Source organism: Salvia miltiorrhiza, chromosome 2 (assembly GCF_028751815.1).
Source record: "Salvia miltiorrhiza cultivar Shanhuang (shh) chromosome 2, IMPLAD_Smil_shh, whole genome shotgun sequence".
NCBI classification, from domain to species: domain Eukaryota; kingdom Viridiplantae; phylum Streptophyta; class Magnoliopsida; order Lamiales; family Lamiaceae; genus Salvia; species Salvia miltiorrhiza.
The window spans coordinates 36,772,307-36,783,652 of record NC_080388.1 but is presented as its reverse complement, the minus strand read 5'-3'; the positions used below and the strand labels follow the sequence as shown (position 1 = coordinate 36,783,652).

At 35.3% G+C, this 11,346-nt stretch overlaps 1 protein-coding gene across 2 annotated transcripts; it reads left to right on the top strand.

Moving 5' to 3' along the window:
• The first annotated feature begins 5,394 nt into the window (after positions 1–5,394).
• On the top strand, positions 5,395–10,364 carry LOC131012229 (mitogen-activated protein kinase 20-like). Of its 2 annotated transcripts, none has more exons than XM_057940137.1 (10): positions 5,395–5,900; positions 7,088–7,496; positions 7,628–7,755; positions 7,849–7,908; positions 8,237–8,386; positions 8,487–8,642; positions 8,731–8,942; positions 9,019–9,120; positions 9,317–9,465; positions 9,554–10,364. In XM_057940137.1, exons 1-10 carry the CDS (start codon positions 5,877–5,879, stop codon positions 10,000–10,002), a joined length of 1,839 nt encoding a protein of 612 aa, XP_057796120.1. In that variant the 5' UTR covers positions 5,395–5,876; the 3' UTR covers positions 10,003–10,364. The 2 variants fall into 2 exon arrangements, with proteins under 2 accessions (XP_057796120.1, XP_057796121.1); XM_057940138.1 differs by having other exon boundaries at positions 5,494–5,900; positions 9,563–10,364.
• Positions 10,365–11,346: the final 982 nt, after the last annotated feature.

Genomic DNA, 11,346 nt, shown 5'->3' with positions numbered 1-11,346 from the left:
AAATTGAAGATGTAAAATGAAATGAATTGGGGACCACACCCTTAGAGTCCCCAAGGGGCTCTACCATTGGAGATGTTCTAAGTATGACACTTTTTATCATTATTGTCGTCCGTGAAAAATATGACATTTCCTTTTTAGGACATAGTCTTAGAGGGTGTTTGGCTGAGCTTATAAGCTCCTCAAAACAGCTTATAAGTTGTTTAGGAGCTTATAAGTTCCTTCAAAGTGTTTGGCAAAATAAGCTCCTAAACAGCTTATAAGCTCCCCAAAAAATAAGTTCTTATACCCAACTTATTTTTTTATAATCTCATATGCAACAGTCATTTTACAATTATTTTTCAACTATAATTTATTATTTTCACCATATATCATTCCAGTTCATTTTTCTTCGATTTTCTCTCTCTAGCAAAAAATTTCTCTCTCTAGCTTATAAGCTCAATTATCCAAATACTTTAACAACTTATAAGCTCTTAAAAACTACATCTTATAAGCTCTTTAAAATAAGCTTAGCCAAACACCCTCTTAGTCTCACATATTTTTTTTTCTTATATTTTATTCTTACAAATACCCCTTATTTATAAAAAAAATTACATCTGATTTACATTTAATTCAATTTCAATCACTCATCTCATAAAATGGTGGGACAATTTCTCCACTATATAAAAATCACCAACACTTTTCTAGCGTCTCTCTAATCGAATCAAGGATCCGTCTTACATTGGTGACACAACTTCTAAAATTCTTTCCATCTCTGATAGCTTTCATCGCTGCGCTTTTAGCTGGTCTAGGAGGGAAGGAAATTCAATGGCTGATAGTCTTGCCAAGTTTGCTTGGTCTAATCGTGTCTCTTCTTCATTTTCTGAGGTTCTACCCTCTGTGTTGAACACTTTGTTTGATTCTTAATTTATGTTATCTCTTTATCTCAAGAAAAAAAAAGTGTCATACTTATGAAGATGGTGGAGGGATAACTTTTTGGATAACCCTTTTATAAGTATATAAGTTTCGTCATATTATAAATTAATAATTTTGAAATATTACAATTATAAAGCCTATAAAAACTTGTTAGAATATGAATATGATGTTGTCTGATTTTTTTTGAAATTGAAATCTATGTGGATCATATAAAAGTTCTGGGGTCGAGTTCTCTAATTGCAATAAAAAATTATAAAAAGTTGTTGCCGCTTTTACTGTTTCCGTTTGCGTGTGTAAATATATACTCCCTTCGTCTATGAAAAATTGTCACATTTTGGAAGACACAAATTTCAATAAAATGCGAGCGGAGTAAGAGTCTCACTTTAAATATGAATAAAGTTGTGTGAATCATCTATATATAATATAAAAGACCAGTTCAACGGTAATATTTTCCCGGCAATTCTTTTTATAGTTTTTTTCTTCCACAATTTTCGATATGTTTAAAAAAACGTGTGCTCTTTTCTTATCAATAGGTAGTTTCTTCTTTCTCAAAATCTAATTTCTCCATGATCCGTAAATGGCACACTTCTCTTTACCAATCAGTTTTCTCTTTCTCTTCCAAATCAAGTTTCGGAAAAGAAAAGGATGAGTTCACAGTTAAAACAACAACCTCTAATTATATTCCCTCTAATTATATTCTAGACAAAAGACAGCAAAAAAGATACACACAAAAATAAAAACTCAACTGAATTAAGAAGAGAGAAGTATTAGGGATGAAGAGCTCGAGGCCAAATTTGAGAGCGGCGCATCTGGTGCAGATTTGTACCGAGTCGAGGCATAAGAAAATATTCGATTATTCGAATTGATATTAAACAGTATTTTTTTTGAATCATTATTCGAAAATTTGATTCGATTTTTGGGTGAATCAGGTATAGAGGGAACAAGAATTAGAAAAAGAGATAAAGAGGAAGGAAGGACGACAAAGATGGTGGTCTTCAACCAGTCGTTGGCGGAAAGAGACGACGGCAGAGGCGGCGAGACAACGGCGGCATTTGTTGCTAGCGATTCTTCCAGATTTGTTTAGGGGAAAGTTTGTAGATTTCGAGAGATAAAAACGATGCAAACGACGGCATCCAGGTCACAGCTATTAGTGTTCGTCGGATTTTAAGGAGGAAGGGGTAGGTGGAGAAGTTTTTAGAAATCTGGCATGATTTTGGGGAAGATGGGATGACGATGAGGGAGGCGAGAGAGGATGTGTTTTAAATTCACAAATTTTTCGTTTAGAATTAATAGTGGAGTATAATATATGACCATCATTAACCTAAATAAATATACGTTTGTTCCATATTAAAGGGAGTTTTGATAATGGATTTGTTAAAAAGGAGTTGGGCTTTTAAACAAAAATTATTTTGGGCCTCCAAATAATTTTATTTATATTATAATTATTTTCTAAACGCCATCAAATTTGATCATGAAAAAATTATCCGTATGCATCTTAAATTTAATATAGTATAAAAATCATTAAAAATGAATTTAATTAAAATGAATAAGTTATGAAAAAAATTAGAACATTTTATTTTCTTTCTCTTCGTTAAAAATTTATAACTTTTTATTTATGTTTGTGAATTAAAATATTTATTATGATGAATAATATATGCATAGTGCAAATTTTTGTTATCGAATAATTTTTAAATTTATTTAATAACTATAATTATCATTACACTTTGTATAAATAGAAAATTTACATTTTTAAATAAAGGATTTTATTGAATAATTGATTTGAATTATTATATTTTATTAAAACATACTCCCTCCGTCCGTCAAGATTATGTCAAATTGCTTGGGCACAAGATTTAATAAAATTGGTGATGATTTTGATATAGTGGAGAAATGGTCCCACTACTTTATGAGATGTGTGATTGAGATTGAATTTTGAGTGAATTTTTTTGTAAATAAAGAGTGAGTAAGGATAAAATATTAAAGAGGATGGTGGGACCATTGCCTTAAAAGGAAAGTGACGTAATCTTGGCGGACGCCCGATATAATAATTGTACATAATCTTGGTGGACGGAGGGAGTATTTTGTATTTATTTTTTAATTTTTAATTATTTATTTATTTAAATTTATCATTTAATTTTGATTTCCATCGTGCATCGCACGAATGGGTGTATACTAGTATTACTATAAGTGAAAGTAACAAATTTTAAATGGATTTATCGAAAAAGAAAAATTGTGACAAATTTTTCATGAACGGATGAAATATTTAACAAGTTACATTGTATTAGTTAATACGCGAATATATATTTAATTAGTTACATTTAATTCATAGATGCATGGTGATATTTAATTAGATACAATAAATTTATAAATGCATAAACTTATTTAATATGCATGAATATATTTAATTTAAATGCATTAAACCATTATCTAACATTCGTTTAGGTCTTAAGTCTATTAATTTATAAAAAAATTTATTGTATTTATAGGATTAGAATCTAATAAAAACCTTATTCAATGCAGAAACTACACTCTATCCATGTACATATATGCTTGTATCAGTAGATAAAAATTTGGGTGAGTTCTCCTTCACCATGAGATTTTTCTTAAAATAAAGATAATTAAAAATTTTAAATTATATTTAAAATTAAATAATATTTTATTAATTAGTACTAATTAACAGTATTAATTTGGGTGGTTTTTACTGTGCGCTCGAGCACACGAGAGACCATTTCGTATTAGTATATATTCATGATTAAAGTATTATTCCAAAAATAACGTCTAATATTGTAAGTATAATCAAGAATTCAACCATAGATTATCAAAAAGTGATTCCATAATTCTGTTTTTTTTTTGAAGGGTGATTCCATAATTCTAATGTGACCTTAATCTCTAAGTTACAAAATGAAAAGCACCCGTCGAGAAAAAAGTCACTTTGGTAGACTAAAGCAAATTTATTACTACTAATTTCTTTTACCGTATTAGTTACTAGTATCAAGTCGGCGTATAAGGCGCTCAGCTTGGCAGCCGGTGATGACAGAAGCGGAGGCCAAGAGGTGGAACTTTTAACCGCTTGGAAAGCACAAGTGCCGCTCAAGGCCAAAACAACGGGCTGGAGAGTTTTGAAGGGAAGGATGGCAACGTGCGATAACCTTCAAAGACGCAAAGTGATCAACTCCAACGCAGACGCCACCTGCATTCTTTGCAAAAAAGAGATCGAATCCTCGGACCATGTTTTCTTCTCATGTACAATGACTTCAGATCTATGGTATGCAATTCTCAATTGGGTTGGAAGACAATCGGCTTTACCATTCAAAGCAAAGGATCATCTAAATGCATTCAGAAATTTGGGGGAAAATGAGGACACATCTTTCTTGACTACTATCTGGTTTTGTTTTGTCTGGTGTGTGTGGTAGTGGAGAAACGGCTGCAAGTTTCAGCAGGAAGAATGGAAAGCTGATAGAGTACTGGCAGAAATCAAAACAAGAACGTGGGCATGGGCCACGACTTTTTCTCAGCAGCCAAGCTCTAGAGATTTCAGGAGTTGGTTTTTTGATGCGAAAATCTAGTTTTCTGTCAACTCCCTCCGACCTCTTGTGGTCTCTCTCTGGTGGTGAGGGCCACTATCACTTTCTTTTTGTTGCGTGAGTTGATGTACGTGTTTCGGAATTTGGCATCTCTGGTGCCAGATCCATCTTCTTTTTTATACTAATGCTCTTTTTCCGATCAAAAAAAAAAAAAAACATACTCCCTCCGTCCATGAAAGAACTTCCTAGGAGGGAGTGACACGAGTTTTAAGAAAAAATATTATTGAGTGTATTGAGAGTGAATAAAAGGTAGTTGAGTGTATTGGGAGTGGTGAAAATATGTTATAATTAATATTGAGAATTGTGAAAAGTGAAAAGTAAGAGGATTATAAGTGGTGGGGTATAGTCCAAAAATAGGTAGGAAGTTTTTTTGTGGACGTCCAAAAATGAAAGATAGGAAGTTCTTTCATGGACGGATGGAGTATTAATTTCTGTATATATATTTAATGTCGCTTCATACGATAAATATTTTTTGTAAAACAAAGAGTTATTTCTTGATGGATAGTACTCTCTCCGTCCACAAAAAATAATCCTAGTAAGAGATGACATAGATTTTAATAAAAATAATTATTGTATTGTGAATGTAGAAAAGGTTCCATTTGAAAAATAGTGTTTATAATGATAATTAATTATATTGTGAGTGAAGAATAAGACCCATCATGTGATTGCTAGTTTTTAAAATTGGAAAGAGATTAATTTTTATGGACATTTTAAAATAGCAAAATGGAACTACTTTTTATGGATAAATATTTTTTTTTTAAATTACAAAAAGTATATGAATACAATTAATTATACAATTCGGACGCAGAGTGTTTAACAGTATAACTTTGAAATAATGGTGTTAATATCTAAAACCATTTTAATGAAGCATGGAATCCCAAAATAATCTTATCCGAAAGGATAAAGCCCCAACATACAAAAACACGAAGGGTACAACTCATAAGCAGAGATGTACAGCTCTTAATTCGCTTCCCTAGTGTATACATACACACATTCTCATTCACCTCTCTCTCTCTCTCTCTCTCTCTCTCTGGAGTCTGTGTCGGTGTCAGAAGCAACCCCACCGTCAGAGCAACCACATCGTTCCTTAAGATCCACACATTCACGCGCTCGTGTGAATAAGCTGTTGATGGTTGTTTCTGTTGTTCTATGATTGCTGGTGAAGACGAAGAAGAGGAGCGTTATATGAGGGATAGTTTTCTCTTTGTTTTTAACTGTGATTCGAGGCGTACGAGGTCGGACTGCTCCTTTTCCATACGAAGTCGAGGTGGATGGGGCAAATGCGGTTGAGTTTTGTGTAATTTCGTGGGGGAATTGTAGTTGGGTTACTTCTTTCAATTTTTGCATTTGCTGAAGATTATTTTTCTTGGGTTTTAGACAATGCAGTCGGATCACCGAAAGAAGGTGAGTCTGGTTTTCTTTTTCTTTTTTGTTTACTTTTTTCTGGGTTGTGATTTATGAAACTGTTATTGAAAAAATAAAAGGTTTTTTTGAGGTTTATGTTCTACGTATTAAAAAGAAGAAGAAGAAGATGTTTCATAGATTTGTCTCTTCTTGATTATTTGTTTTACTTGTATTGTCTTAAAGAAAAACAGAATATGAAATGCAGTAGACTTTTCTTTCATGACGAGTTTAGAATTGAGTTGTTCTTGATTTGATTAAAAATATCAATTTTGCTTAATGTTGAAATGCATTGATTGATCAACCGTTCGAAGACTAGTTTTGATGTTTGATTAGACTAGTGATTGATAGATGATGATTGGAATTTTGGTGTGTGAGATATTTATTATTTCACCTTCTGTATTTCATTTCAGTAAATATTGTCGAAGAAATGAATAACCGAATGCTTTCAGTTGCAATTCTCATTTTATTTCCCAGATATTTGTTACACTGTATCATTTTATCATCATCTCTGATTGAATGATAAAATTAGCTTATACTAGTTTCTCCATCTGAAACTTTTATATTTCACTTGTCTGATTCTTTAAAACCATAATTTGAAATTTCTGCGGCCTATAAATTTCCTCTGATTCTGAGCGACTGCTGATAGATGATGAACAAGTTTTAGTGTACATGGCTTACAATGTTGTGGACTGGGGCTTGTCTACTGCAGAAGTTATTACTTGCTACATTTTTCATGTTCTTGATGATGAACTATCTCGTTCAAGAAACAAATGATGTAATTATTTTATATGATTGATAAAGGGTAAAAGGATTGATGATCAAAGTGATATGATTTCTTTTCAATTTGGTTTCTATGGATGTTTTCTTTGTGTTTTTGTACTTGTTATTTTTTATTGTTTGTCGAGAGAATGAGCTATTTTCTTTCTCATATTGTGGAAAATCTCCTGCAGCATGAAATTTGTTTTAACAGCTGCAGTATTTGAAGTTCTGCTTTTTGTAAAATCAGTGATGAATTATATTTGCTTTTGCCCTTTTAATTTCACTCTGTGGGGTATAAATGAAGTGTTGTAGAATCTGTACTGCAAATTTTGGATTGTTGTGTGCATTTGCAATTTAATTCATTGATTGATAAATTGCGACTGTATATCATATGATCCATTCTTATCAAATCTATTTGATTGAAACAGAGTTCAACAGAATTAGACTTCTTTTCTGAGTATAGTGAGGCAAGCAGGTATAAAATCCAGGAGGTCGTAGGAAAAGGAAGTTATGGAGTTGTTTGTTCAGCAATTGACACTCGTACCGGTGAAAAGGTGGCAATAAAGAAAATTCATGACATCTTCGAGCACATATCTGATGCTGCTAGGATTCTCCGAGAGGTAAAGCTTCTCAGGCTTTTGCGGCACCCAGATGTTGTCGAGATCAAGCATATTATGCTTCCCCCTTCAAGGAGAGAATTCAAAGATATTTACGTGGTTTTTGAGCTAATGGAGTCAGATCTACATCAGGTTATCAAAGCTAATGATGACTTGACACGGGAACATTACCAGTTTTTTCTTTACCAATTGCTTCGTGCCCTTAAATATATTCACACAGGTAATCCTTCTATATGTATTCCTCCTCTTTCTTGACTAACCTTATCCAGCACCCGGCCCCTCAATAAAATATAAAAATGAAGATAATTAGCAAATATATTATTTGATTATTTCTATGAATATACGCTGCAGCTAATGTTTATCACCGCGATTTGAAACCAAAGAACATCCTGGCAAATGCAAATTGTAAACTCAAAATATGTGATTTTGGATTGGCCAGAGTTGCATTCAATGACACACCGATGACTGTATTTTGGACGGTACAAACATATATTATTATTGTAACAATTACAATAGCTGCTTTTCTTTTTGCCTTTTTCTGAGAGTTGTATGCACCCTGTCATAAAACACAGGATTATGTTGCTACTAGATGGTACAGGGCTCCAGAATTGTGTGGCTCATTTTTCTCGAAGGTATGTTTTTTGCATTTTGTCTCCATCTTCATTGTTTCCATGTTGCTGTATTCTCAATATAGATTGTATTCAAATTTCTTGGCTTGGTATATGTCGTCGTATCGATAGATTGTGAATATGATGATTAGAGCATAAGAGTATTGTAGTAGTAGGGTACATGTGTCATTGAATGGTGAAGGGCCTTATATACGTTGATTCTGTTGAATACCTCATCGTTGACATTGGTGTGTGTAGCTAATTTATAAGTTGGTTTGTTCTTGTTGTGCCATGGCATCAACATTTTTTGGCCGTCATTACATCTTGATTTTTCTTTAACTGTACATTTCAGTATACACCAGCTATTGATATATGGAGTATTGGCTGCATTTTTGCTGAAGTGTTGACGGGAAGGCCACTTTTTGCTGGAAAGAATGTTGTTCATCAGCTGGACATGATAACCGATGTACTCGGAACTCCATCAATGGATACGATTTCTCGGGTATGCATTTCTTTGCCATTTTTTATAAATTTGAGGCTTCTAATTATTGCATACATGAACCTACTTTGTTTTGGTGATATCTTTCCTGTATACTTTTTAGGTGCGTAATGATAAGGCTAGGAGATATCTCACAAGCATGAGAAAGAAGCCGCCCGTTCCTTTTTCTCAGAAATTTCCAAACGCTGATCCATTAGCCCTTCGGCTCTTGGAGAAGCTGCTTGCTTTTGATCCAAGGGACCGGCCTACTGCTGAAGAGGTTAGCTATGGCATAAATCCGTTTTAAATAAAAAATTCTTTGAAAACTTAGGTTGATCAGATGCCGTATCTCTCTTTTTCGTCTTCAGGCACTAGCTGATCCATACTTCAAGGGATTGGCCAAAGTCGACAGAGAACCATCCTGTCAGCCAATTTCGAAGATGGAATTCGAATTCGAGAGGCGGAGAGTCACAAAAGAGGACATTCGGGAGTTAATATTCCGCGAGATACTAGAATACCATCCTCAGCTGCTGAAGGATTACATCAACGGAATCGAGAGAACTAGTTATGTCTATCCAAGGTGATATTTCCTTTTACTTGATCCCTTCTCTTTTTAACCCGCATGTTCCTAATACCGGGAATGATCTTTTACACAGTGCTGTCGATCAGTTCAAGAAACAGTTTGCTCATTTGGAAGAAAATAGTGGCAAAAGCTCGCCAGTGATTCCTCTTGAAAGAAAGCATGTATCCCTTCCTAGGTATATTAAATTCAACCGTGCCTGCGGCTGCGTTTGATGAAAGTTTTATCTTGACTTTGGATGTGGAGATGCATTTGAAGATGTTATATATATTTGTGTTCTTGATTATGAGTTATGTTGCTAATCATGATTGATCTTCGTTGCAACCGGCTGTTAGTGTATTTTGTGCACTTACCAGCAATATCGTGTGGTGCAGGTCTACCGTTGTACATTCTGGTCAAGCAGCCGTTAATCCCAAAGATCGACAGAATGGTGAAGAATCATGTAGCCGGAACTCAAGAGATTTCGATGGGCTTCATAGTAGTTTTCCAAGAACCTTGCAGCCACCGCAGAGAATCCTACAAGGTGTTCGATATAACTCAACATCCCATCTCGTTCCATAATTACTATACGTTTTCTCAAAAAATGAAGTTTAATATCTGACCCTACGCAGCCAAACCAGGTAAAGCAGTCGGCCCAGTTTTTCCATACGAGAGTTCAAACGCCACGAAAGATGCTTACGATGCAAGAACTCTAACACGAATGGGCGTCGCTCCTCCCCCTATCCCACCGACACATTGTTACTATAGAAGCAGCAAAGACAAGCCGGAGAGGCCAGCAGCTGAGACTCAGAAAAACTTGTCACCTCAGATGACGAAGCAAATACCCAACTGCGTACTAGCTTCCAATGTAGCAGTAAACATGGAGAGCAATCCTTTCTACATGACTCGGGCTGCAGTGATGAAGCTTGATCATGTTCACGACAGAGTCGTGGTTGACACAAATCTTCTGAAGACCAAAGCCCCGTATGGTGAGCTTGGAGCAGCGGCAGCAACAAACGCCAATGCAGCTGCACACAGAAATGTAGGTAGTGTTCAGTATGGTATGGCGAGGATGTATTAACACGTGTTTAACGTTAAGAGAGTGAATCGTTCAAGCTGTTGCACCTTATCGCTGTTCGGGGGCGTCCGTCATGTACAGTAGGGGGCGGCGTTTAGGGCAGTTGAAGCAACACTAGGGCTTCTATGCATGAAGGATGAAGCTTTGATGTGACTCTCTCCCTTCTCGAAAGAGAGCTGAATAATACGATTGTAGCAGGTTATAAAGCTTCACCTTATTTTGTTGGTGAATCTTTTAGCCAATGTTATTTTGCAGCTGATTTTGAAAAGCGTTCTGAGCGGCGTAACGATAAAAAAATCGATAGTTAAAAGTAAGAATTCGATCGTTAAAATGGCTTTTAAATTAATGATCGATTTGAGGTGTCTTATTTTGGTGGTTGTTTCGTCTTTTAACGATTGAATTTTCGACAACCAATTAAAGAATGAAAATTCAATCGTTATAATCATTGGCAGAATTTCGACGGTAAATTCGGTAATAGTTCAACTTCAAATTTCACACTTGTCCCATGAGTCTTTTCCCAATGGGTCATCACTCATGGAACCACTCGAAGTCAAGCAAATTTATCATTTTTTTTTTAGGGAACAAGCAAACTTATCATTGATATTATTAGCACCTATCAAATCATTTAAACTATCCTTCAATATGCAGTTTTATTCATGTATATCTTAGAGGAGCGTTTACTTTGTAGGATTAGCTTTTATAGATAAAAATAATAAGGTTAATCTCTTGTTTACTTTGATGAATTGAAACTTTGAAATATCCCAAAGTCATTGATTATTTTTAGGGTTAAGTACCAATTTCCCCCCAACACTGACCCTCTATTGTGTTCAACACCCCCATGACAGGGTCGGCCTTGTTCGCTACCCTAATGTACCTAAAGTTGAGCAATTCTCCCCCTCCCCCCTCCCCCGCGTTTGACGGCCGCTTAACTCCGTTCAAAAAAATGAATTTTCTTTATTACTATGGGACCCATGCCATGTCGGGCTTCTTGAGGCGGACCATCTTTGTGATCTCTTGGTCGCTCAAAACGAAGATTTCGCGGAATTTGTGCGTGGGGAAAGAAACGGTTGAAGTCACCGTCGGCTTTGAATTCTTCACCATCACCCAGATTCGTGGAGTTAGCCTGTCGGAGTTTTTAGCGACGCTTCGGTCGTAGATGGGCATGGCTTTCTAGCCCAGCACTAACAGATGCTTGTCTCCGTGGAATTTGTTGATTGAGGCCCATGTTTGGAAGAAGCATATTATAGCGACGCCGTCGACGATGGCTTGGTGGTTGGTAACGCCGATGCAGATGCCTTGGTTGGGGAAAAGGTGATTCGGAGGGAGATGATGGGGAAGGTGATTGAA

Excerpts from the sequence above, each read along its gene's own strand:
- LOC131012229 (XM_057940137.1), top strand. The coding sequence starts at position 5,877 with ATGCAGTCGGATCACCGAAAGAAG. Across the intron at positions 5,901-7,087 it reads AGTCGGATCACCGAAAGAAG|AGTTCAACAGAATTAGACTT; the intron begins GTGAGTCTGGTT and ends TGATTGAAACAG. Across the intron at positions 7,756-7,848 it reads CGATGACTGTATTTTGGACG|GATTATGTTGCTACTAGATG; the intron begins GTACAAACATAT and ends CATAAAACACAG.